The 25646-nt window shown below is 54.7% G+C and overlaps 3 protein-coding genes and 1 long non-coding RNA gene across 4 annotated transcripts in view; 3 read left to right on the top strand and 1 right to left on the bottom strand.

The window, feature by feature from the left end:
* LOC145534148 (uncharacterized) overlaps nt 1–25646 on the bottom strand; it is a 770273-nt gene that overhangs the window by 203767 nt on the left and 540860 nt on the right. Inside the window, exons 70-73 of the long non-coding RNA XR_014074274.1 lie at nt 23781–23892; nt 16135–16246; nt 8488–8599; nt 840–951 (exon numbers count right to left, since the gene is read on the bottom strand). This is a non-coding gene — a long non-coding RNA (uncharacterized LOC145534148). The remainder of the gene's footprint in view (nt 1–839; nt 952–8487; nt 8600–16134; nt 16247–23780; nt 23893–25646) is intronic.
* On the top strand, nt 1378–6455 carry LOC145533997 (uncharacterized). Its single transcript, XM_081561359.1, has 3 exons — nt 1378–4838; nt 5238–5550; nt 5803–6455. Exons 1-3 carry the CDS (start codon nt 4602–4604, stop codon nt 6429–6431), a joined length of 1179 nt encoding a protein of 392 aa, XP_081417485.1. The 5' UTR covers nt 1378–4601; the 3' UTR covers nt 6432–6455.
* On the top strand, nt 9026–14102 carry LOC145533937 (uncharacterized). Its single transcript, XM_081561287.1, has 3 exons — nt 9026–12485; nt 12885–13197; nt 13450–14102. Exons 1-3 carry the CDS (start codon nt 12249–12251, stop codon nt 14076–14078), a joined length of 1179 nt encoding a protein of 392 aa, XP_081417413.1. The 5' UTR covers nt 9026–12248; the 3' UTR covers nt 14079–14102.
* LOC145534096 (uncharacterized) lies at nt 19933–21748 on the top strand. The gene is made up of 3 exons (XM_081561463.1): nt 19933–20131; nt 20531–20843; nt 21096–21748. The coding sequence occupies exons 1-3, from the start codon at nt 19997–19999 to the stop codon at nt 21722–21724; spliced, it is 1077 nt and encodes a 358-aa protein (XP_081417589.1). The 5' UTR covers nt 19933–19996; the 3' UTR covers nt 21725–21748.

The raw sequence follows: 25646 nt of genomic DNA, 5'->3' as shown, positions 1-25646 counted from the left end.
TCCAAAGGAGCTCACAAGCTGAGTTTCAAGGGAGGTATAGAGAGGACAGGGATGGCTACAACGTACTGCAAACTGAGTGAGGGTCCCCACAATCCTCAGCAAAGGTCTGTGGTGTGCAAGTGGGGAGTAGAGGGCCCCCAAGTTCCAAAGGAAGGGAGGTAGTCGGGAGCTAAAGCCCTTGGCCGCTGTGGTAGTAGCTGCAGATGGCAGCTCGTCCACAGTGCACTTCGAATGAGGTCATATGAGCGGGACTCTGGAAATGGCTCCGAAATCGGGAGAAAGGGGTCAGGGTATGTGGGAATCCGGCGGGGGTGGGGGGTGGATGAAGGAAGGTGTCCCTCCTCTCTCCAGTGCAATTTGGTTTGGTGAGTCTCAAAGCTACCAGATGGCACTTCCCAAGTCAGGCCCCCGCAGGAATCAGGGTGGGCTGCGTGCCTCGGCCCCTGCCACAGGGACAAGCCACACCAGTGGCCTCCCTGAGCTCCAATGGCCGGATCTGGGGGTTCTGTCTGGGTGCAAACCTCCTTGCTGTGGCCAAGTTCCCCCCTTCTCTGAGCACCAGCTTCATCCTCTCGAATGAGGACATCGATTGCTACCTTGGCACGTTACTCTCTTCATCCTGTGAAGACTCATTAGGCTTATCCTACAATTACTAGCTGGCCCGAAGAGATATCTCCTGAATCCAGATTAAGCTGGAGTCTCCCAGGCTCATCTGGCATGTCTTCCCTGAAGTCTGCCAAAACCCACACCCTTGCATTTCCAGGGACTCCCCTTAGCCAGCTGGGCAGAAAACCCAGCATGCTTCAAACAAGCTGACAGACAAGCGGGAGAGGACTCACGGGCAGACGGCTTCCCTCAGGTCTCGGGTGGAGCTCTGGGACCACAGCAGCAACGGGCCATCCCAGGCCCTGGGCTCAGCAGCGCCCTCATTCTCAGGCCGGCGGCTCTGCCCTGAGGGGAGCAGGAAGGTCACCAACTGCCGCAGGCGGGCCTCACGCCCCTCCCACTGCTGGAGCCTGACCTCCCCTGGCCCCACCCCTTCCCCTACCCCAGCAGGACGACAGCTCGTCTTCCCCTGGCTTCCAACGGGAGGCCCGGCCCTGGGCCCCGATTGGGCACTATCCCAGCCCGGAGCCAATCACAGTGGCCAGGGAGGTGGAACGCACCGATTGGCCAGGGCCAGGTCATGTGACCATACTCCCCAGGAAACTCAAATATTACCAAGGTTCCCTAAGAAACCAATGAACAGAATTATCCAGTAAAGGCAAACCGTGCTTTTTAATGAGGCCAATGTCACAGAAAAAAAAAAAAATGCTTCACAATGAACTGCTCAAGGAAGCTACTAAATAAACTTTCAGAAAAGTTTAGTAGTTTTTTTTTTTTTTTTTAATAGGGTGACGGAGAGCTATACCTTTCCCGTCTATGTGAATTTAGGTTTAAACTAGATTTCTCTTGGCTATTATATAAGACAAAAAAACCCACATCCCCCCCTTTCACTCCCCCCCACCCCCAAAAAGTGTTTTAATCTATAGAATTTTTGTGTCCTCAGTTGTGTCTGATTGGCGGCAACTCACGAACTCTACACAGCCAGGCTCTTCCGTCCATGGAATTCAGGGCAATTTTTTCTGTCCCAGTAAATGCCCACCCTGGGTGATCCAAAGGCAAGGGCTCAGAGGCTCCTGAGAGACTAACTCCTTTCAGCTGAGCACAGAGCTGGCTCCTCACTGGGATGCCTGTGGCCTGGGGCTCCCTGAGGGGAGAGCAGCACTCGCCCCTCCGTGTGGTCACTGCTGGAAGTGCAGGCTGCTCCTCACTCCCCCTTGACAGTGTCCCTGAGGGCAGAACAGTGTGAATCGAATCAAGGTGGAAATGCAAACTCCAATGCAACCAAACTCCCCACAAGGTCTCTAAAACCACTCAGGAACAGGGAATTGGAAACTGCAGGGGATGACAGGAATGGAGATGGAGACTTGACACCTTACACCGAGTTCACTTCCAGTTATCCCTAGACAAACTTTCCATGAAAACTTGTCACAAATCTCGAAGAACAATGAGCAGAAACCGGACACGTGCTTTGAGTCTTCACACACAAAACTAAAAGCCAGTCCACAAAAAAAAAAAAAAAAAACCAGAGAATACAGTGGACTTTGCAAAATCAAAGATATCTACTGTGGGAAAGACCTCATGACAAAAGCAAAAGACAGGTCATACATCGCGAGACGAATGAGTGGAAACACAAAGCTTATCAAGGATGTGTCTCCAAACAGACAAAGAACACCAACACAACAAGCCTGTGAAAACTAGGGAAAGGTCTGAAGGGACACCAGACTGAGGAAGACACACACAGAGGATCCCGGATGATGTCCAGCACTGAGGGCCTGAAGAAACAACAGTCTAGTTGCACCCCCTCAGGCCTGTGTGACCGTGGATGAGGCCTCTGTTTCCCGGTGGCTCTGAGAGATGGACAGGGAGGAAGGGGAAGAGAAGTCACTTGCATTTCTAATACTCACGGCAAAGTCTTCCAACGAGAAGGGAATTATCACCCCCACTGACAATGCCATTCACTGAAGTGATACCCACCAGTCCATCTAACCCAGAAGGGAAGGATGGACCTGTTCTCACAAAACGGCGAGAGATGGAAGAAGGAAGATCAAGCCCACACCAATCACTGGAAAGAGAAGCTGTGCTCAGGGCTTGAAAGAATTCCTATTGGGAAAATGATGTCACAGCCCCACAAGGCAATCCACAGCTTCGATGCTATTCCTCCCAAAATGCCAATGCATTTTCGCACCGAACAAAGAATTGCAAAAGGGGTACGGAGACAGAAAAGAGCCTAAACTGTCAATACAATCCGACGAAAAAGCCCCGATACGGACATCCAAGGTTGTGTGAAAGGAAATTAGACGACCAAACTAGGATCCTCAGGAGAGTATCGGAGAAGGCAATGGCGACCCACTCCAGTACTCTTGCCTGGAAAATGTCCTGGACGGAGGAGCCTGGTAGGCTGCAGGCCATGGGGTCACGCAGAGTCAGACACGACTGAAGTGACTTAGCCGCAGCAGCAGCAGCAGGACAGTATGCTATTGGGAATACAACAACACACACAGATCCAGATCGATGGAATAAAGTGGAGGGTCCAGAAACAAACCCCAGCATCCATGGTCAACTCATCTCTGACACAGAAGGGGAGAATATCCAAATGGGAACAAGAAAGCCTCTTCAATCAATGTCCATGGGAAAACCAGACAGCTACATCTGAAGAACGCTATTGGTTTTGATCTCATACCACCTCAATATAGGGGGAAAACCTCACCCTAAAGACTGATGTCATGAGATAGCTAGAAAGAAGCGTAGGTCAAAGGCTCCTTAACATCAGAGTCTCCTTGCCATTTGCTGGGCGGAGGTCGAAATGGGTCTCTTCAAGTAAGGCAAAGAGGTACACGAAGTACACCCATGGGTTTCCATCCAATGGAACCTCTTCACAACAGAGAAGCTAAGCATTCACAAATGCAAAAGATAGGAAACAGAACATGAGAGACTCCTTGCAAGTGGTGTATCTGAGAAGGGGTTCATATGGAAAGAGACGAAGAATGCACAGCACTCAGATTCCAAGAAACAACACCACCACCACCCTTGACCCTTCCCCCATGACCAACTCCGACCTAAAGCCTTTCTCTCCCTCTAACCTATCCCTAAAACATAACCCTCATCTAATCATATACATGTGCATCCCTAGCATCCATCCATCCACACACGAGAGAGAAAGAGGAAGACACAGACGGAACTGAGAAAGGAAAAGAGAGGGACACAGCCAGAGAGAGACACGGAACCAAAGAGAGGAAAGGAGTCGACGGTCCAGACTTTTCCTCAATCTGCCTCGAAGGTAGAAGCAATGACAGCGCCCTTCCACCCCAGAAGGGGGAAAAGGACGGAAGGTTTGGAGAGGAAAAGACAAGAACGCAGGGAGCCATTAGAAGCTCAGCCACCCGCAGAAGCCGAGCTGGGACACTTGAACAGAATCTCAATGGAAACAGAGGAGCAGAAAGTTGGCTACTCTTTTCTATAAGAGAGGGAGACCTTCGAGTCTTCCTTTCGGTCCTCCAACTTGGATGCGGGGTCTCAAAACAGTCAGGAGGGGGAGTGCCTTTTCCTGGGTACCACGGTGCATCAAGGCCTCGTTCTGCCCCATTCTGTGCTGTGTCAGCCCTGGATGGAATCTTTCTTTCTGAAGTCTCAGCGCACAAGCTCCACGTGATATCGGCCCCAGGTGGAAAGGCATGGAGCTGCTCGTAGGCCGACAGACCTAGGAAGCAGATGGGAGAATGACCACCGCTCTGCAGATGGAGAGACTGGGGCAACCCTGAGGGGCATATGCTTGTCCAGGGCCACACCACTTATGAGAAGAAGGAGCCTGGTCTGAGAGCAGTGGGGTCCTCGGAGCTCAGGCCCTGGCTGAACCCAGGCCTCCCCAGGGCTGTGGGCTGGGCTGTGTGGGTGTCACTGTGCCTGCACATGGCCCAAGGGGGGTGGTCGCGCAGTCAGAAACCCAGAGATTCCCTTGGGAAGTTTTGGGGAAGGGACCTCAGCACGAACCCCAGGAGATGATGTCACCTGCCGGCAACAGAACCCAACAGAACCCGCAGCCCGGGTATCCAGGCCTCCAGAGCGGAGAGGAGCCCCCAGCCAGTTCACTGGCTGCCAGGATGTTCTGCTGTTTGCCCCTGCCCAGAGGCCGGGGCCTCAGGAGTGCTCACAGGCAGTGTGCACGGGCACCCTGTCGACGTTGGCTCAGGACACCCCCGAGAGGCCTCTGGCCCTTTGCCCGGAGAAACAGAAAGGTAACACGGGGAGCCCCAGGACGGACCAGGCCGCCTCTCCCATGCCACCCGGAAACACCGGGTCCTTTGCCTGTGTGTGTGGATGCGGGTTTCTTGGGGTGTGTCTCCCTCAAGGAAGCCCAGGCGGATGTGGGGTCAGAAGCCTGCGGACAAGTTGTGTCCACACCCCAGGGGAGAGCAGGCTGGGCGGGATGGGGAGAGTGCGGGCAGCGGCGGCCGCCCAGGCGGACCTCACACCCTCAGGTGGGTCTCTTTCCTCCCGGGTGGGGATCTGAGCAGACACACGTCTCTGACCCTTCTGGGAAGAGAAGTTCGAGCAGGCAGAAGCAGCGGCTCCACTGCCCAGGCCCAGCTCGGAAAACTCCTAGCATGGCTGGCTGACGGTCACTGTCGTTGCAGAGCTTCCCACGTGATGAGGCCGAGGACGGGGACACCCCATCCACCTCCCGGAGGGAGGGGTCGGAGCACCACCCCCCCGCCCGTGAGGCCCAGTGCAGGCTCCAGGTGAGCGTGCCCACGGAGGCATCAGCCCCACCGGGGGAGAAGCGGAGGCGGGGAAGGCCTGCTGCCGAGACACCGCCCAGGATACACCCGGCGGCCCAGTCTGAGGCTGCCACGGAGCTCAGCACACCCGGCTCCGACCCAGAGTCCCGAGAACCCCGGCCTCTGAGGCAGCAGGAGGACCTGGAGCCCAGCACGCCAGAGCACAGAGGTGAGGACGCTGGGGCTGGTGCACGGGAGTGTGTGGGGAGGGGGTGCTGAGCTACACAGGGACGAGTCCCCGAAAGCTGCTGCTGGGCCTGCAGCAAGCGCTGGCCTCACACCCCCCGCCCCCCATCTTGCACACTTCAGTCCCAAAAGACATCCGACGCTGGGTATTCTTTGGGAATCTCTTGGAAGCTTTCTGTCCCGGGAGACGCACATGCCAAGGCTGGCCTGTGGGCAAACTTTGCTTCTCCCCCAGCTCTAGCACTGGCCTCCAACTGGAACCAGGCTCCGCTTCCCAGACCTGTCCCTACAGAGGTGCTGGCTCCAGGTGCAGGACCCAGGGATCCACCGAGGGCAGATGGAGAACCGAGACTTGCCCTCGCAGAGACACCAGGCCAGCTGGGTACTGGCCAGCACACCGGGCAGATCGGATCTCCATGCCTGCAGGACCCCCAGCCCCAGGCACTGATGTCCCACCCCCTCAGCCAGAACCTCCACCTCCACGTGCACCTCTACCTGCTCGGGCTCTGGCAGGAGAACCCGAGGCAGAGGAGGAGTCACCGCCTCGGCAGGGAGAGCCTGCCCTGGCTCCCGCGCAACACCCAGACGCCCACGATGACTCACCCACCACTGCAGGGAGAACGAGCCCCCGCTCTGGACAGACACCCAGAGCCCTTGCCGGAAACACCACGTCCAGGGGAGCGGTCGGCTCTGCAGCCTCCATCCCCGTCTGCTCACCGTGGACGCTGGCAACTCGGTCTGCCCCCAGGGGACATGGAGTTCCTTTCCCCTGAACTGCTTTGCATTTGCTTTGTTTCCACCTTTCTGGTGATGTTTTATTTTTTGTATGGTTTCCTGTACTTTTGTTGGTTAAGTTGGGATTAGTAAACTTTTTCATCATTGTTGCAATTTGGGAACACTGTTGTGTAACTCTGGTGATACTGTGTTACCATCACCACTTTGTAGTTTCAGACCCGTTTGATCTTTATGCCCCACCCCCCAACAAAGCCTGGATTCAAGGCAAGCACGCCCTGTTCATCCCTTCCCCCGATCCTGAACACAATTTCATCCTTTCTTTGTGCATTCCTTCCTATATTCTTGGTGTCCCCAATCAATGACTCTCAGTGAAATGACTGAAGGAGTGTTTTTTGGACTCTCCAACTACTGTAAGACTCCATTGGAGAGTTCTCATTTGTATGTCATTTGAACTAGCCTTTGATATCTGAAAGGACGGTGTACGTCCTTTCAAGATACCATGTGCCAAACGAAGCCCTTTTGGCAACTGCCATCATTATCTCCAGGCAGGCATTGCTGTGTCAAGGGTGACATCTCAGCCAGAAGGCAGAGGCTGAGCTCGTCTTGTTGCACCAGCTCCCAAAAGAAGCCAAGAACGGGAGCTGGAACAACAAACCACCCCAACACCCAGGAAAGCGTTCTTCATGACAGAAGGCTAGAAAATGACCCAACATCCTTGTGGCCCAGAACCCCTCTAGAAAATCACTGTTCCATAAAAAAGAGAAACACATGGGAAGTTCCAAGGAGAGGCAATGCCCATGGCCCGTGTACTTGAGAGACGGCCTGACCGCTCCGGGGAAGACACGCACCGACGGAACCCCTTGGGAAACAGCAGTGATAGTCCTCACCGTCGTAAGGGTTTCCTCTGGGGACAACCTGCCCGGGGCACCACACGAGGGAGCAGACCGGCTTCTCTTCCTCTGCCCCCACACCATTCACTCATGAAGGCAGCTCAGGTGTTCTCATGCCCTGCCTGCCTGCCTGCCTGGCTCATCCGTGAGCTGTGACCACCTACAGGGCAGGACTCCACCTTCTCCTCTCTGTGTACCGTGAATCTGCACACAGTGGGCTTGCAGAACCTTAGGAGACTTGAGCCATTCCCACTCGAGCCAGAACCCTCCCCAGGAAGGAAAACAGCTGTGGAGTCATTTTGGCCCCAGCACTGGTTCGAAAGCCTGGCGCCTCCTACAGCCTCTACGGTGTGAAGAGGGAGGTCCCTTCTGACAGAGCTTTCCGGGTCTCAGATCTAAGCTGTTGTTTCACTGTCAGCTGTGTCTCTTCCGTTGCAGCCAGGTGGGCCACGCTGCTCCAAAGGAGCTCACAAGCTGAGTTTCAAGGGAGGTATAGAGAGGACAGGGATGGCTACAACGTACTGCAAACTGAGTGAGGGTCCCCACAATCCTCAGCAAAGGTCTGTGGTGTGCAAGTGGGGAGTAGAGGGCCCCCAAGTTCCAAAGGAAGGGAGGTAGTCGGGAGCTAAAGCCCTTGGCCGCTGTGGTAGTAGCTGCAGATGGCAGCTCGTCCACAGTGCACTTCGAATGAGGTCATATGAGCGGGACTCTGGAAATGGCTCCGAAATCGGGAGAAAGGGGTCAGGGTATGTGGGAATCCGGCGGGGGTGGGGGGTGGATGAAGGAAGGTGTCCCTCCTCTCTCCAGTGCAATTTGGTTTGGTGAGTCTCAAAGCTACCAGATGGCACTTCCCAAGTCAGGCCCCCGCAGGAATCAGGGTGGGCTGCGTGCCTCGGCCCCTGCCACAGGGACAAGCCACACCAGTGGCCTCCCTGAGCTCCAATGGCCGGATCTGGGGGTTCTGTCTGGGTGCAAACCTCCTTGCTGTGGCCAAGTTCCCCCCTTCTCTGAGCACCAGCTTCATCCTCTCGAATGAGGACATCGATTGCTACCTTGGCACGTTACTCTCTTCATCCTGTGAAGACTCATTAGGCTTATCCTACAATTACTAGCTGGCCCGAAGAGATATCTCCTGAATCCAGATTAAGCTGGAGTCTCCCAGGCTCATCTGGCATGTCTTCCCTGAAGTCTGCCAAAACCCACACCCTTGCATTTCCAGGGACTCCCCTTAGCCAGCTGGGCAGAAAACCCAGCATGCTTCAAACAAGCTGACAGACAAGCGGGAGAGGACTCACGGGCAGACGGCTTCCCTCAGGTCTCGGGTGGAGCTCTGGGACCACAGCAGCAACGGGCCATCCCAGGCCCTGGGCTCAGCAGCGCCCTCATTCTCAGGCCGGCGGCTCTGCCCTGAGGGGAGCAGGAAGGTCACCAACTGCCGCAGGCGGGCCTCACGCCCCTCCCACTGCTGGAGCCTGACCTCCCCTGGCCCCACCCCTTCCCCTACCCCAGCAGGACGACAGCTCGTCTTCCCCTGGCTTCCAACGGGAGGCCCGGCCCTGGGCCCCGATTGGGCACTATCCCAGCCCGGAGCCAATCACAGTGGCCAGGGAGGTGGAACGCACCGATTGGCCAGGGCCAGGTCATGTGACCATACTCCCCAGGAAACTCAAATATTACCAAGGTTCCCTAAGAAACCAATGAACAGAATTATCCAGTAAAGGCAAACCGTGCTTTTTAATGAGGCCAATGTCACAGAAAAAAAAAAAAATGCTTCACAATGAACTGCTCAAGGAAGCTACTAAATAAACTTTCAGAAAAGTTTAGTAGTTTTTTTTTTTTTTTTTAATAGGGTGACGGAGAGCTATACCTTTCCCGTCTATGTGAATTTAGGTTTAAACTAGATTTCTCTTGGCTATTATATAAGACAAAAAAACCCACATCCCCCCCTTTCACTCCCCCCCACCCCCAAAAAGTGTTTTAATCTATAGAATTTTTGTGTCCTCAGTTGTGTCTGATTGGCGGCAACTCACGAACTCTACACAGCCAGGCTCTTCCGTCCATGGAATTCAGGGCAATTTTTTCTGTCCCAGTAAATGCCCACCCTGGGTGATCCAAAGGCAAGGGCTCAGAGGCTCCTGAGAGACTAACTCCTTTCAGCTGAGCACAGAGCTGGCTCCTCACTGGGATGCCTGTGGCCTGGGGCTCCCTGAGGGGAGAGCAGCACTCGCCCCTCCGTGTGGTCACTGCTGGAAGTGCAGGCTGCTCCTCACTCCCCCTTGACAGTGTCCCTGAGGGCAGAACAGTGTGAATCGAATCAAGGTGGAAATGCAAACTCCAATGCAACCAAACTCCCCACAAGGTCTCTAAAACCACTCAGGAACAGGGAATTGGAAACTGCAGGGGATGACAGGAATGGAGATGGAGACTTGACACCTTACACCGAGTTCACTTCCAGTTATCCCTAGACAAACTTTCCATGAAAACTTGTCACAAATCTCGAAGAACAATGAGCAGAAACCGGACACGTGCTTTGAGTCTTCACACACAAAACTAAAAGCCAGTCCACAAAAAAAAAAAAAAAAACCAGAGAATACAGTGGACTTTGCAAAATCAAAGATATCTACTGTGGGAAAGACCTCATGACAAAAGCAAAAGACAGGTCATACATCGCGAGACGAATGAGTGGAAACACAAAGCTTATCAAGGATGTGTCTCCAAACAGACAAAGAACACCAACACAACAAGCCTGTGAAAACTAGGGAAAGGTCTGAAGGGACACCAGACTGAGGAAGACACACACAGAGGATCCCGGATGATGTCCAGCACTGAGGGCCTGAAGAAACAACAGTCTAGTTGCACCCCCTCAGGCCTGTGTGACCGTGGATGAGGCCTCTGTTTCCCGGTGGCTCTGAGAGATGGACAGGGAGGAAGGGGAAGAGAAGTCACTTGCATTTCTAATACTCACGGCAAAGTCTTCCAACGAGAAGGGAATTATCACCCCCACTGACAATGCCATTCACTGAAGTGATACCCACCAGTCCATCTAACCCAGAAGGGAAGGATGGACCTGTTCTCACAAAACGGCGAGAGATGGAAGAAGGAAGATCAAGCCCACACCAATCACTGGAAAGAGAAGCTGTGCTCAGGGCTTGAAAGAATTCCTATTGGGAAAATGATGTCACAGCCCCACAAGGCAATCCACAGCTTCGATGCTATTCCTCCCAAAATGCCAATGAATTTTCGCACCGAACAAAGAATTGCAAAAGGGGTACGGAGACAGAAAAGAGCCTAAACTGTCAATACAATCCGACGAAAAAGCCCCGATACGGACATCCAAGGTTGTGTGAAAGGAAATTAGACGACCAAACTAGGATCCTCAGGAGAGTATCGGAGAAGGCAATGGCGACCCACTCCAGTACTCTTGCCTGGAAAATGTCCTGGACGGAGGAGCCTGGTAGGCTGCAGGCCATGGGGTCACGCAGAGTCAGACACGACTGAAGTGACTTAGCCGCAGCAGCAGCAGCAGGACAGTATGCTATTGGGAATACAACAACACACACAGATCCAGATCGATGGAATAAAGTGGAGGGTCCAGAAACAAACCCCAGCATCCATGGTCAACTCATCTCTGACACAGAAGGGGAGAATATCCAAATGGGAACAAGAAAGCCTCTTCAATCAATGTCCATGGGAAAACCAGACAGCTACATCTGAAGAACGCTATTGGTTTTGATCTCATACCACCTCAATATAGGGGGAAAACCTCACCCTAAAGACTGATGTCATGAGATAGCTAGAAAGAAGCGTAGGTCAAAGGCTCCTTAACATCAGAGTCTCCTTGCCATTTGCTGGGCGGAGGTCGAAATGGGTCTCTTCAAGTAAGGCAAAGAGGTACACGAAGTACACCCATGGGTTTCCATCCAATGGAACCTCTTCACAACAGAGAAGCTAAGCATTCACAAATGCAAAAGATAGGAAACAAAACATGAGAGACTCCTTGCAAGTGGTGTATCTTAGAAGGGGTTCATATGGAAAGAGACGAAGAATGCACAGCACTCAGATTCCAAGAAACAACACCACCACCACCCTTGACCCTTCCCCCATGACCAACTCCGACCTAAAGCCTTTCTCTCCCTCTAACCTATCCCTAAAACATAACCCTCATCTAATCATATACATGTGCATCCCTAGCATCCATCCATCCACACACGAGAGAGAAAGAGGAAGACACAGACGGAACTGAGAAAGGAAAAGAGAGGGACACAGCCAGAGAGAGACACGGAACCAAAGAGAGGAAAGGAGTCGACGGTCCAGACTTTTCCTCAATCTGCCTCGAAGGTAGAAGCAATGACAGCGCCCTTCCACCCCAGAAGGGGGAAAAGGACGGAAGGTTTGGAGAGGAAAAGACAAGAACGCAGGGAGCCATTAGAAGCTCAGCCACCCGCAGAAGCCGAGCTGGGACACTTGAACAGAATCTCAATGGAAACAGAGGAGCAGAAAGTTGGCTACTCTTTTCTATAAGAGAGGGAGACCTTCGAGTCTTCCTTTCGGTCCTCCAACTTGGATGCGGGGTCTCAAAACAGTCAGGAGGGGGAGTGCCTTTTCCTGGGTACCACGGCGCATCCAGGCCTCGTTCTGCCCCATTCTGTGCTGTGTCAGCCCTGGATGGAATCTTTCTTTCTGAAGTCTCAGCGCACAAGCTCCACGTGATATCGGCCCCAGGTGGAAAGGCATGGAGCTGCTCGTAGGCCGACAGACCTAGGAAGCAGATGGGAGAATGACCACCGCTCTGCAGATGGAGAGACTGGGGCAACCCTGAGGGGCATATGCTTGTCCAGGGCCACACCACTTATGAGAAGAAGGAGCCTGGTCTGAGAGCAGTGGGGTCCTCGGAGCTCAGGCCCTGGCTGAACCCAGGCCTCCCCAGGGCTGTGGGCTGGGCTGTGTGGGTGTCACTGTGCCTGCACATGGCCCAAGGGGGGTGGTCGCGCAGTCAGAAACCCAGAGATTCCCTTGGGAAGTTTTGGGGAAGGGACCTCAGCACGAACCCCAGGAGATGATGTCACCTGCCGGCAACAGAACCCAACAGAACCCGCAGCCCGGGTATCCAGGCCTCCAGAGCGGAGAGGAGCCCCCAGCCAGTTCACTGGCTGCCAGGATGTTCTGCTGTTTGCCCCTGCCCAGAGGCCGGGGCCTCAGGAGTGCTCACAGGCAGTGTGCGCGGGCACCCTGTCGACGTTGGCTCAGGACACCCCCGAGAGGCCTCTGGCCCTTTGCCCGGAGAAACAGAAAGGTAACACGGGGAGCCCCAGGACGGACCAGGCCGCCTCTCCCATGCCACCCGGAAACAGCGGGTCCTTTGCCTGTGTGTGTGGATGCGGGTTTCTTGGGGTGTGTCTCCCTCAAGGAAGCCCAGGCGGATGTGGGGTCAGAAGCCTGCGGACAAGTTGTGTCCACACCCCAGGGGAGAGCAGGCTGGGCGGGATGGGGAGAGTGCGGGCAGCGGCGGCCGCCCAGGCGGACCTCACACCCTCAGGTGGGTCTCTTTCCTCCCGGGTGGGGATCTGAGCAGACACACGTCTCTGACCCTTCTGGGAAGAGAAGTTCGAGCAGGCAGAAGCAGCGGCTCCACTGCCCAGGCCCAGCTCGGAAAACTCCTAGCATGGCTGGCTGACGGTCACTGTCGTTGCAGAGCTTCCCACGTGATGAGGCCGAGGACGGGGACACCCCATCCACCTCCCGGAGGGAGGGGTCGGAGCACCACCCCCCCGCCCGTGAGGCCCAGTGCAGGCTCCAGGTGAGCGTGCCCACGGAGGCATCAGCCCCACCGGGGGAGAAGCGGAGGCGGGGAAGGCCTGCTGCCGAGACACCGCCCAGGATACACCCGGCGGCCCAGTCTGAGGCTGCCACGGAGCTCAGCACACCCGGCTCCGACCCAGAGTCCCGAGAACCCCGGCCTCTGAGGCAGCAGGAGGACCTGGAGCCCAGCACGCCAGAGCACAGAGGTGAGGACGCTGGGGCTGGTGCACGGGAGTGTGTGGGGAGGGGGTGCTGAGCTACACAGGGACGAGTCCCCGAAAGCTGCTGCTGGGCCTGCAGCAAGCGCTGGCCTCACACCCCCCGCCCCCCATCTTGCACACTTCAGTCCCAAAAGACATCCGACGCTGGGTATTCTTTGGGAATCTCTTGGAAGCTTTCTGTCCCGGGAGACGCACATGCCAAGGCTGGCCTGTGGGCAAACTTTGCTTCTCCCCCAGCTCTAGCACTGGCCTCCAACTGGAACCAGGCTCCGCTTCCCAGACCTGTCCCTACAGAGGTGCTGGCTCCAGGTGCAGGACCCAGGGATCCACCGAGGGCAGATGGAGAACCGAGACTTGCCCTCGCAGAGACACCAGGCCAGCTGGGTACTGGCCAGCACACCGGGCAGATCGGATCTCCATGCCTGCAGGACCCCCAGCCCCAGGCACTGATGTCCCACCCCCTCAGCCAGAACCTCCACCTCCACGTGCACCTCTACCTGCTCGGGCTCTGGCAGGAGAACCCGAGGCAGAGGAGGAGTCACCGCCTCGGCAGGGAGAGCCTGCCCTGGCTCCCGCGCAACACCCAGACGCCCACGATGACTCACCCACCCCTGCAGGGAGAACGAGCCCCCGCTCTGGACAGACACCCAGAGCCCTTGCCGGAAACACCACGTCCAGGGGAGCGGTCGGCTCTGCAGCCTCCATCCCCGTCTGCTCACCGTGGACGCTGGCAACTCGGTCTGCCCCCAGGGGACATGGAGTTCCTTTCCCCTGAACTGCTTTGCATTTGCTTTGTTTCCACCTTTCTGGTGATGTTTTATTTTTTGTATGGTTTCCTGTACTTTTGTTGGTTAAGTTGGGATTAGTAAACTTTTTCATCATTGTTGCAATTTGGGAACACTGTTGTGTAACTCTGGTGATACTGTGTTACCATCACCACTTTGTAGTTTCAGACCCGTTTGATCTTTATGCCCCACCCCCCAACAAAGCCTGGATTCAAGGCAAGCACGCCCTGTTCATCCCTTCCCCCGATCCTGAACACAATTTCATCCTTTCTTTGTGCATTCCTTCCTATATTCTTGGTGTCCCCAATCAATGACTCTCAGTGAAATGACTGAAGGAGTGTTTTTTGGACTCTCCAACTACTGTAAGACTCCATTGGAGAGTTCTCATTTGTATGTCATTTGAACTAGCCTTTGATATCTGAAAGGACGGTGTACGTCCTTTCAAGATACCATGTGCCAAACGAAGCCCTTTTGGCAACTGCCATCATTATCTCCAGGCAGGCATTGCTGTGTCAAGGGTGACATCTCAGCCAGAAGGCAGAGGCTGAGCTCGTCTTGTTGCACCAGCTCCCAAAAGAAGCCAAGAACGGGAGCTGGAACAACAAACCACCCCAACACCCAGGAAAGCGTTCTTCATGACAGAAGGCTAGAAAATGACCCAACATCCTTGTGGCCCAGAACCCCTCTAGAAAATCACTGTTCCATAAAAAAGAGAAACACATGGGAAGTTCCAAGGAGAGGCAATGCCCATGGCCCGTGTACTTGAGAGACGGCCTGACCGCTCCGGGGAAGACACGCACCGACGGAACCCCTTGGGAAACAGCAGTGATAGTCCTCACCGTCGTAAGGGTTTCCTCTGGGGACAACCTGCCCGGGGCACCACACGAGGGAGCAGACCGGCTTCTCTTCCTCTGCCCCCACACCATTCACTCATGAAGGCAGCTCAGGTGTTCTCATGCCCTGCCTGCCTGCCTGCCTGGCTCATCCGTGAGCTGTGACCACCTACAGGGCAGGACTCCACCTTCTCCTCTCTGTGTACCGTGAATCTGCACACAGTGGGCTTGCAGAACCTTAGGAGACTTGAGCCATTCCCACTCGAGCCAGAACCCTCCCCAGGAAGGAAAACAGCTGTGGAGTCATTTTGGCCCCAGCACTGGTTCGAAAGCCTGGCGCCTCCTACAGCCTCTACGGTGTGAAGAGGGAGGTCCCTTCTGACAGAGCTTTCCGGGTCTCAGATCTAAGCTGTTGTTTCACTGTCAGCTGTGTCTCTTCCGTTGCAGCCAGGTGGGCCACGCTGCTCCAAAGGAGCTCACAAGCTGAGTTTCAAGGGAGGTATAGAGAGGACAGGGATGGCTACAACGTACTGCAAACTGAGTGAGGGTCCCCACAATCCTCAGCAAAGGTCTGTGGTGTGCAAGTGGGGAGTAGAGGGCCCCCAAGTTCCAAAGGAAGGGAGGTAGTCGGGAGCTAAAGCCCTTGGCCGCTGTGGTAGTAGCTGCAGATGGCAGCTCGTCCACAGTGCACTTCGAATGAGGTCATATGAGCGGGACTCTGGAAATGGCTCCGAAATCGGGAGAAAGGGGTCAGGGTATGTGGGAATCCGGCGGGGGTGGGGGGTGGATGAAGGAAGGTGTCCCTCCTCTCTCCAGTGCAATTTGGTTTGGTGAGTCTCAAAGCTACCAGATGGCACTTCCCAAGTCAGGCCCCCGCAGGAATCAGGGTGGGCTGCGTGCCTCGGCCCCTGCCACAGGGACAAGCCACACCAGTGGCCTCCCTGAGCTCCAATGGCCGGATCTGGGGGTTCTGTCTGGGTGCACACCTCCTTGCTGTGGCCAAGTTCCCCCCTTCTCTGAGCACCAGCTTCATCCTCTCGAATGAGGACATCGATTGCTACCTTGGCACGTTACTCTCTTCATCCTGTGAAGACTCATTAGGCTTATCCTACAATTACTAGCTGGCCCGAAGAGATATCTCCTGAATCCAGATTAAGCTGGAGTCTCCCAGGCTCATCTGGCATGTCTTCCCTGAAGTCTGCCAAAACCCACACCCTTGCATTTCCAGGGACTCCCCTTAGCCAGCTGGGCAGAAAACCCAGCATGGTTCAAACAAGCTGACAGACAAGCGGGAGAGGACTCACGGGCAGACGGCTTCCCTCAGGTCTCGGGTGGAGCTCTGGGACCACAGCAGCAACGGGCCATCCCAGGCCCTGGGCTCAGAAGCGCCCTCATTCTCAGGCCGGCGGCTCTGCCCTGAGGGGAGCAGGAAGGTCACCAACTGCCGCAGGCGGGCCTCACGCCCCTCCCACTGCTGGAGCCTGACCTCCCCCGGCCCCACCCCTTCCCCTACCCCAGCAGGACGACAGCTCGTCTTCCCCTGGCTTCCAACGGGAGGCCCGGCCCTGGGCCCCGATTGGGCACTGCCCCAGCCCGGAGCCAATCACAGTGGCCAGGGAGGTGGAACGCACCGATTGGCCAGGGCCAGGTCATGTGACCATACTCCCCAGGAAACTCAAATATTACCAAGGTTCCCTAAGAAACCAATGAACAGAATTATCCAGTAAAGGCAAACCGTGCTTTTTAATGAGGCCAATGTCACAGAAAAAAAAAAAAAATGCTTCACAATGAACTGCTCAAGGAAGCTACTAAATAAACTTTCAGAAAAGTTTAGTAGTTTTTTTTTTATTTTTAATAGGGTGACGGAGAGCTATACCTTTCCCGTCTATGTGAATTTAGGTTTAAACTAGATTTCTCTTGGCTATTATATAAGACAAAAAAACCCACATCCCCCCTTTTCACTCCCCCCCACCCCCAAAAAGTGTTTTAATCTATAGAATTTTTGTGTCCTCAGTTGTGTCTGATTCGCGGCAACTCACGAACTCTACACAGCCAGGCTCTTCCGTCCATGGAATTCAGGGCAATTTTTTCTGTCCCAGTAAATGCCCACCCTGGGTGATCCAAAGGCAAGGGCTCAGAGGCTCCTGAGAGACTAACTCCTTTCAGCTGAGCACAGAGCTGGCTCCTCACTGGGATGCCTGTGGCCTGGGGCTCCCTGAGGGGAGAGCAGCACTCGCCCCACCGTGTGGTCACTGCTGGAAGTGCAGGCTGCTCCTCACTCCCCCTTGACAGTGTCCCTGAGGGCAGAACAGTGTGAATCGAATCAAGGTGGAAATGCAAACTCCAATGAAACCAAACTCCCCACAAGGTCTCTAAAACCACTCAGGAACAGGGAATTGGAAACTGCAGGGGATGACAGGAATGGAGATGGAGACTTGACACCTTACACCGAGTTCACTTCCAGTTATCCCTAGACAAACTTTCCATGAAAACTTGTCACAAATCTCGAAGAACAATGAGCAGAAACCGGACACGTGCTTTGAGTCTTCACACACAAAACTAAAAGCCAGTCCACAAAAAAAAAAAAAAACCCAGAGAATACAGTGGACTTTGCAAAATCAAAGATATCTACTGTGGGAAAGACCTCATGACAAAAGCAAAAGACAGGTCATACATCGCGAGACGAATGAGTGGAAACACAAAGCTTATCAAGGATGTGTCTCCAAACAGACAAAGAACACCAACACAACAAGCCTGTGAAAACTAGGGAAAGGTCTGAAGGGACACCAGACTGAGGAAGACACACACAGAGGATCCCGGATGATGTCCAGCACTGAGGGCCTGAAGAAACAACAGTCTAGTTGCACCCCCTCAGGCCTGTGTGACCGTGGATGAGGCCTTTGTTTCCCGGTGGCTCTGAGAGATGGACAGGGAGGAAGGGGAAGAGAAGTAACTTGCATTTCTAATACTCACAGCAAAGTCTTCCAACGAGAAGGGAATTATCATCCCCACTGACAATGCCATTCACTGAAGTGATACCCACCAGTCCATCTAACCCAGAAGGGAAGGATGGACCTGTTCTCACAAAACGGCGAGAGATGGAAGAAGGAAGATCAAGCCCACACCAATCACTGGAAAGAGAAGCTGTGCTCAGGGCTTGAAAGAATTCCTATTGGGAAAATGATGTCACAGCCCCACAAGGCAATCCACAGCTTCGATGCTATTCCTCCCAAAATGCCAATGCATTTTCGCACCGAACAAAGAATTGCAAAAGGGGTACGGAGACAGAAAAGAGCCTAAACTGTCAATACAATCCGACGAAAAAGCCCCGATACGGACATCCAAGGTTGTGTGAAAGGAAATTAGACGACCAAACTAGGATCCTCAGGAGAGTATCGGAGAAGGCAATGGCGACCCACTCCAGTACTCTTGCCTGGAAAATGTCCTGGACGGAGGAGCCTGGTAGGCTGCAGGCCATGGGGTCGCGCAGAGTCAGACACGACTGAAGTGACTTAGCCGCAGCAGCAGCAGCAGGACAGTATGCTATTGGGAATACAACAACACACACAGATCCAGATCGATGGAATAAAGTGGAGGGTCCAGAAACAAACCCCAGCATCCATGGTCAACTCATCTCTGACACAGAAGGGGAGAATATCCAAATGGGAACAAGAAAGCCTCTTCAATCAATGTCCATGGGAAAACCAGACAGCTACATCTGAAGAACGCTATTGGTTTTGATCTCATACCACCTCAATATAGGGGGAAAACCTCACCCTAAAGACTGATGTCATGAGATAGCTAGAAAGAAGCGTAGGTCAAAGGCTCCTTAACATCAGAGTCTCCTTGCCATTTGCTGGGCGGAGGTCGAAATGGGTCTCTTCAAGTAAGGCAAAGAGGTACACGAAGTACACCCATGGGTTTCCATCCAATGGAACCTCTTCACAACAGAGAAGCTAAGCATTCACAAATGCAAAAGATAGGAAACAAAACATGAGAGACTCCTTGCAAGTGGTGTATCTGAGAAGGGGTTCATATGGAAAGAGACGAAGAATGCACAGCACTCAGATTCCAAGAAACAACACCACCACCACCCTTGACCCTTCCCCCATGACCAACTCCGACCTAAAGCCTTTCTCTCCCTCTAACCTATCCCTAAAACATAACCCTCATCTAATCATATACATGTGCATCCCTAGCATCCATCCATCCACACACGAGAGAGAAAGAGGAAGACACAGACGGAACTGAGAAAGGAAAAGAGAGGGACACAGCCAGAGAGAGACACGGAACCAAAGAGAGGAAAGGAGTCGACGGTCCAGACTTTTCCTCAATCTGCCTCGAAGGTAGAAGCAATGACAGCGCCCTTCCACCCCAGAAGGGGGAAAAGGACGGAAGGTTTGGAGAGGAAAAGACAAGAACGCAGGGAGCCATTAGAAGCTCAGCCACCCGCAGAAGCCGAGCTGGGACACTTGAACAGAATCTCAATGGAAACAGAGGAGCAGAAAGTTGGCTACTCTTTTCTATAAGAGAGGGAGACCTTCGAGTCTTCCTTTCGGTCCTCCAACTTGGATGCGGGGTCTCAAAACAGTCAGGAGGGGGAGTGCCTTTTCCTGGGTACCACGGCGCATCCAGGCCTCGTTCTGCCCCATTCTGTGCTGTGTCAGCCCTGGATGGAATCTTTCTTTCTGAAGTCTCAGCGCACAAGCTCCACGTGATATCGGCCCCAGGTGGAAAGGCATGGAGCTGCTCGTAGGCCGACAGACCTAGGAAGCAGATGGGAGAATGACCACCGCTCTGCAGATGGAGAGACTGGGGCAACCCTGAGGGGCATATGCTTGTCCAGGGCCACACCACTTATGAGAAGAAGGAGCCTGGTCTGAGAGCAGTGGGGTCCTCGGAGCTCAGGCCCTGGCTGAACCCAGGCCTCCCCAGGGCTGTGGGCTGGGCTGTGTGGGTGTCACTGTGCCTGCACATGGCCCAAGGGGGGTGGTCGCGCAGTCAGAAACCCAGAGATTCCCTTGGGAAGTTTTGGGGAAGGGACCTCAGCACGAACCCCAGGAGATGATGTCACCTGCCGGCAACAGAACCCAACAGAACCCGCAGCCCGGGTATCCAGGCCTCCAGAGCGGAGAGGAGCCCCCAGCCAGTTCACTGGCTGCCAGGATGTTCTGCTGTTTGCCCCTGCCCAGAGGCCGGGGCCTCAGGAGTGCTCACAGGCAGTGTGCGCGGGCACCCTGTCGACGTTGGCTCAGGACACCCCCGAGAGGCCTCTGGCCCTTTGCCCGGAGAAACAGAAAGGTAACACGGGGAGCCCCAGGACGGACCAGGCCGCCTCTCCCATGCCACCCGGAAACAGCGGGTCCTTTGCCTGTGTGTGTGGATGCGGGTTTCTTGGGGTGTGTCTCCCTCAAGGAAGCCCAGGCGGATGTGGGGTCAGAAGCCTGCGGACAAGTTGTGTCCACACCCCAGGGGAGAGCAGGCTGGGCGGGATGGGGAGAGTGCGGGCAGCGGCGGCCGCCCAGGCGGACCTCACACCCTCAGGTGGGTCTCTTTCCTCCCGGGTGGGGATCTGAGCAGACACACGTCTCTGACCCTTCTGGGAAGAGAAGTTCGAGCAGGCAGAAGCAGCGGCTCCACTGCCCAGGCCCAGCTCGGAAAACTCCTAGCATGGCTGGCTGACGGTCACTGTCGTTGCAGAGCTTCCCACGTGATGAGGCCGAGGACGGGGACACCCCATCCACCTCCCGGAGGGAGGGGTCGGAGCACCACCCCCCCGCCCGTGAGGCCCAGTGCAGGCTCCAGGTGAGCGTGCCCACGGAGGCATCAGCCCCACCGGGGGAGAAGCGGAGGCGGGGAAGGCCTGCTGCCGAGACACCGCCCAGGATACACCCGGCGGCCCAGTCTGAGGCTGCCACGGAGCTCAGCACACCCGGCTCCGACCCAGAGTCCCGAGAACCCCGGCCTCTGAGGCAGCAGGAGGACCTGGAGCCCAGCACGCCAGAGCACAGAGGTGAGGACGCTGGGGCTGGTGCACGGGAGTGTGTGGGGAGGGGGTGCTGAGCTACACAGGGACGAGTCCCCGAAAGCTGCTGCTGGGCCTGCAGCAAGCGCTGGCCTCACACCCCCCGCCCCCCATCTTGCACACTTCAGTCCCAAAAGACATCCGACGCTGGGTATTCTTTGGGAATCTCTTGGAAGCTTTCTGTCCCGGGAGACGCACATGCCAAGGCTGGCCTGTGGGCAAACTTTGCTTCTCCCCCAGCTCTAGCACTGGCCTCCAACTGGAACCAGGCTCCGCTTCCCAGACCTGTCCCTACAGAGGTGCTGGCTCCAGGTGCAGGACCCAGGGATCCACCGAGGGCAGATGGAGAACCGAGACTTGCCCTCGCAGAGACACCAGGCCAGCTGGGTACTGGCCAGCACACCGGGCAGATCGGATCTCCATGCCTGCAGGACCCCCAGCCCCAGGCACTGATGTCCCACCCCCTCAGCCAGAACCTCCACCTCCACGTGCACCTCTACCTGCTCGGGCTCTGGCAGGAGAACCCGAGGCAGAGGAGGAGTCACCGCCTCGGCAGGGAGAGCCTGCCCTGGCTCCCGCGCAACACCCAGACGCCCACGATGACTCACCCACCCCTGCAGGGAGAACGAGCCCCCGCTCTGGACAGACACCCAGAGCCCTTGCCGGAAACACCACGTCCAGGGGAGCGGTCGGCTCTGCAGCCTCCATCCCCGTCTGCTCACCGTGGACGCTGGCAACTCGGTCTGCCCCCAGGGGACATGGAGTTCCTTTCCCCTGAACTGCTTTGCATTTGCTTTGTTTCCACCTTTCTGGTGATGTTTTATTTTTTGTATGGTTTCCAGTACTTTTGTTGGTTAAGTTGGGATTAGTAAACTTTTTCATCATTGTTGCAATTTGGGAACACTGTTGTGTAACTCTGGTGATACTGTGTTACCATCACCACTTTGTAGTTTCAGACCCGTTTGATCTTTATGCCCCACCCCCCAACAAAGCCTGGATTCAAGGCAAGCACGCCCTGTTCATCCCTTCCCCCGATCCTGAACACAATTTCATCCTTTCTTTGTGCATTCCTTCCTATATTCTTGGTGTCCCCAATCAATGACTCTCAGTGAAATGACTGAAGGAGTGTTTTTTGGACTCTCCAACTACTGTAAGACTCCATTGGAGAGTTCTCATTTGTATGTCATTTGAACTAGCCTTTGATATCTGAAAGGACGGTGTACGTCCTTTCAAGATACCATGTGCCAAACGAAGCCCTTTTGGCAACTGCCATCATTATCTCCAGGCAGGCATTGCTGTGTCAAGGGTGACATCTCAGCCAGAAGGCAGAGGCTGAGCTCGTCTTGTTGCACCAGCTCCCAAAAGAAGCCAAGAACGGGAGCTGGAACAACAAACCACCCCAACACCCAGGAAAGCGTTCTTCATGACAGAAGGCTAGAAAATGACCCAACATCCTTGTGGCCCAGAACCCCTCTAGAAAATCACTGTTCCATAAAAAAGAGAAACACATGGGAAGTTCCAAGGAGAGGCAATGCCCATGGCCCGTGTACTTGAGAGACGGCCTGACCGCTCCGGGGAAGACACGCACCGACGGAACCCCTTGGGAAACAGCAGTGATAGTCCTCACCGTCGTAAGGGTTTCCTCTGGGGACAACCTGCCCGGGGCACCACACGAGGGAGCAGACCGGCTTCTCTTCCTCTGCCCCCACACCATTCACTCATGAAGGCAGCTCAGGTGTTCTCATGCCCTGCCTGCCTGCCTGCCTGGCTCATCCGTGAGCTGTGACCACCTACAGGGCAGGACTCCACCTTCTCCTCTCTGTGTACCGTGAATCTGCACACAGTGGGCTTGCAGAACCTTAGGAGACTTGAGCCATTCCCACTCGAGCCAGAACCCTCCCCAGGAAGGAAAACAGCTGTGGAGTCATTTTGGCCCCAGCACTGGTTCGAAAGCCTGGCGCCTCCTACAGCCTCTACGGTGTGAAGAGGGAGGTCCCTTCTGACAGAGCTTTCCGGGTCTCAGATCTAAGCTGTTGTTTCACTGTCAGCTGTGTCTCTTCCGTTGCAGCCAGGTGGGCCACGCTGCTCCAAAGGAGCTCACAAGCTGAGTTTCAAGGGAGGTATAGAGAGGACAGGGATGGCTACAACGTACTGCAAACTGAGTGAGGGTCCCCACAATCCTCAGCAAAGGTCTGTGGTGTGCAAGTGGGGAGTAGAGGGCCCCCAAGTTCCAAAGGAAGGGAGGTAGTCGGGAGCTAAAGCCCTTGGCCGCTGTGGTAGTAGCTGCAGATGGCAGCTCGTCCACAGTGCACTTCGAATGAGGTCATATGAGCGGGACTCTGGAAATGGCTCCGAAATCGGGAGAAAGGGGTCAGGGTATGTGGGAATCCGGCGGGGGTGGGGGGTGGATGAAGGAAGGTGTCCCTCCTCTCTCCAGTGCAATTTGGTTTGGTGAGTCTCAAAGCTACCAGATGGCACTTCCCAAGTCAGGCCCCCGCAGGAATCAGGGTGGGCTGCGTGCCTCGGCCCCTGCCACAGGGACAAGCCACACCAGTGGCCTCCCTGAGCTCCAATGGCCGGATCTGGGGGTTCTGTCTGGGTGCACACCTCCTTGCTGTGGCCAAGTTCCCCCCTTCTCTGAGCACCAGCTTCATCCTCTCGAATGAGGACATCGATTGCTACCTTGGCACGTTACTCTCTTCATCCTGTGAAGACTCATTAGGCTTATCCTACAATTACTAGCTGGCCCGAAGAGATATCTCCTGAATCCAGATTAAGCTGGAGTCTCCCAGGCTCATCTGGCATGTCTTCCCTGAAGTCTGCCAAAACCCACACCCTTGCATTTCCAGGGACTCCCCTTAGCCAGCTGGGCAGAAAACCCAGCATGCTTCAAACAAGCTGACAGACAAGCGGGAGAGGACTCACGGGCAGACGGCTTCCCTCAGGTCTCGGGTGGAGCTCTGGGACCACAGCAGCAACGGGCCATCCCAGGCCCTGGGCTCAGCAGCGCCCTCATTCTCAGGCCGGCGGCTCTGCCCTGAGGGGAGCAGGAAGGTCACCAACTGCCGCAGGCGGGCCTCACGCCCCTCCCACTGCTGGAGCCTGACCTCCCCCGGCCCCACCCCTTCCCCTACCCCAGCAGGACGACAGCTCGTCTTCCCCTGGCTTCCAACGGGAGGCCCGGCCCTGGGCCCCGATTGGGCACTGCCCCAGCCCGGAGCCAATCACAGTGGCCAGGGAGGTGGAACGCACCGATTGGCCAGGGCCAGGTCATGTGACCATACTCCCCAGGAAACTCAAATATTACCAAGGTTCCCTAAGAAACCAATGAACAGAATTATCCAGTAAAGGCAAACCGTGCTTTTTAATGAGGCCAATGTCACAGAAAAAAAAAGAAAAATGCTTCACAATGAACTGCTCAAGGAAGCTACTAAATAAACTTTCAGAAAAGTTTAGTAGTTTTTTTTTTTTTTTTAATAGGGTGATGGAGAGCTATACCTTTCCCGTCTATGTGAATTTAGGTTTAAACTAGATTTCTCTTGGCTATTATATAAGACAAAAAAACCCACATCCCCCCCTTTCACTCCCCCCCACCCCCAAAAAGTGTTTTAATCTATAGAATTTTTGTGTCCTCAGTTGTGTCTGATTCGCGGCAACTCACGAACTCTACACAGCCAGGCTCTTCCGTCCATGGAATTCAGGGCAATTTTTTCTGTCCCAGTAAATGCCCACCCTGGGTGATCCAAAGGCAAGGGCTCAGAGGCTCCTGAGAGACTAACTCCTTTCAGCTGAGCACAGAGCTGGCTCCTCACTGGGATGCCTGTGGCCTGGGGCTCCCTGAGGGGAGAGCAGCACTCGCCCCACCGTGTGGTCACTGCTGGAAGTGCAGGCTGCTCCTCACTCCCCCTTGACAGTGTCCCTGAGGGCAGAACAGTGTGAATCGAATCAAGGTGGAAATGCAAACTCCAATGAAACCAAACTCCCCACAAGGTCTCTAAAACCACTCAGGAACAGGGAATTGGAAACTGCAGGGGATGACAGGAATGGAGATGGAGACTTGACACCTTACACCGAGTTCACTTCCAGTTATCCCTAGACAAACTTTCCATGAAAACTTGTCACAAATCTCGAAGAACAATGAGCAGAAACCGGACACGTGCTTTGAGTCTTCACACACAAAACTAAAAGCCAGTCCACACAAAAAAAAAAACCCAGAGAATACAGTGGACTTTGCAAAATCAAAGATATCTACTGTGGGAAAGACCTCATGACAAAAGCAAAAGACAGGTCATACATCGCGAGACGAATGAGTGGAAACACAAAGCTTATCAAGGATGTGTCTCCAAACAGACAAAGAACACCAACACAACAAGCCTGTGAAAACTAGGGAAAGGTCTGAAGGGACACCAGACTGAGGAAGACACACACAGAGGATCCCGGATGATGTCCAGCACTGAGGGCCTGAAGAAACAACAGTCTAGTTGCACCCCCTCAGGCCTGTGTGACCGTGGATGAGGCCTCTGTTTCCCGGTGGCTCTGAGAGATGGACAGGGAGGAAGGGGAAGAGAAGTCACTTGCATTTCTAATACTCACAGCAAAGTCTTCCAACGAGAAGGGAATTATCACCCCCACTGACAATGCCATTCACTGAAGTGATACCCACCAGTCCATCTAACCCAGAAGGGAAGGATGGACCTGTTCTCACAAAACGGCGAGAGATGGAAGAAGGAAGATCAAGCCCACACCAATCACTGGAAAGAGAAGCTGTGCTCAGGGCTTGAAAGAATTCCT

This window comes from Giraffa tippelskirchi, chromosome 14 (genome assembly GCF_054371585.1).
Source record: "Giraffa tippelskirchi isolate mGirTip1 chromosome 14, T2T-mGirTip1v1.2.pri, whole genome shotgun sequence".
NCBI classification, from domain to species: domain Eukaryota; kingdom Metazoa; phylum Chordata; class Mammalia; order Artiodactyla; family Giraffidae; genus Giraffa; species Giraffa tippelskirchi.
This window is presented reverse-complemented; position numbering and strand designations above follow the sequence as displayed.

Bases quoted from the DNA above. Each gene is read 5' to 3' on its own strand.
- LOC145533997 (XM_081561359.1), top strand. From the start codon at position 4,602: ATGATGTCACCTGCCGGCAACAGAACCCAACAGAACCCGCAGCCCGGG. The intron at 4,839-5,237 runs GTAACACGGGGA...CTGTCGTTGCAG, and splicing joins TTGCCCGGAGAAACAGAAAG to AGCTTCCCACGTGATGAGGC. The intron at 5,551-5,802 runs GTGAGGACGCTG...CTTCTCCCCCAG, and splicing joins CAGCACGCCAGAGCACAGAG to CTCTAGCACTGGCCTCCAAC.
- LOC145533937 (XM_081561287.1), top strand. From the start codon at position 12,249: ATGATGTCACCTGCCGGCAACAGAACCCAACAGAACCCGCAGCCCGGG. The intron at 12,486-12,884 runs GTAACACGGGGA...CTGTCGTTGCAG, and splicing joins TTGCCCGGAGAAACAGAAAG to AGCTTCCCACGTGATGAGGC. The intron at 13,198-13,449 runs GTGAGGACGCTG...CTTCTCCCCCAG, and splicing joins CAGCACGCCAGAGCACAGAG to CTCTAGCACTGGCCTCCAAC.
- LOC145534096 (XM_081561463.1), top strand. From the start codon at position 19,997: ATGTTCTGCTGTTTGCCCCTGCCCAGAGGCCGGGGCCTCAGGAGTGCT. The intron at 20,132-20,530 runs GTAACACGGGGA...CTGTCGTTGCAG, and splicing joins TTGCCCGGAGAAACAGAAAG to AGCTTCCCACGTGATGAGGC. The intron at 20,844-21,095 runs GTGAGGACGCTG...CTTCTCCCCCAG, and splicing joins CAGCACGCCAGAGCACAGAG to CTCTAGCACTGGCCTCCAAC.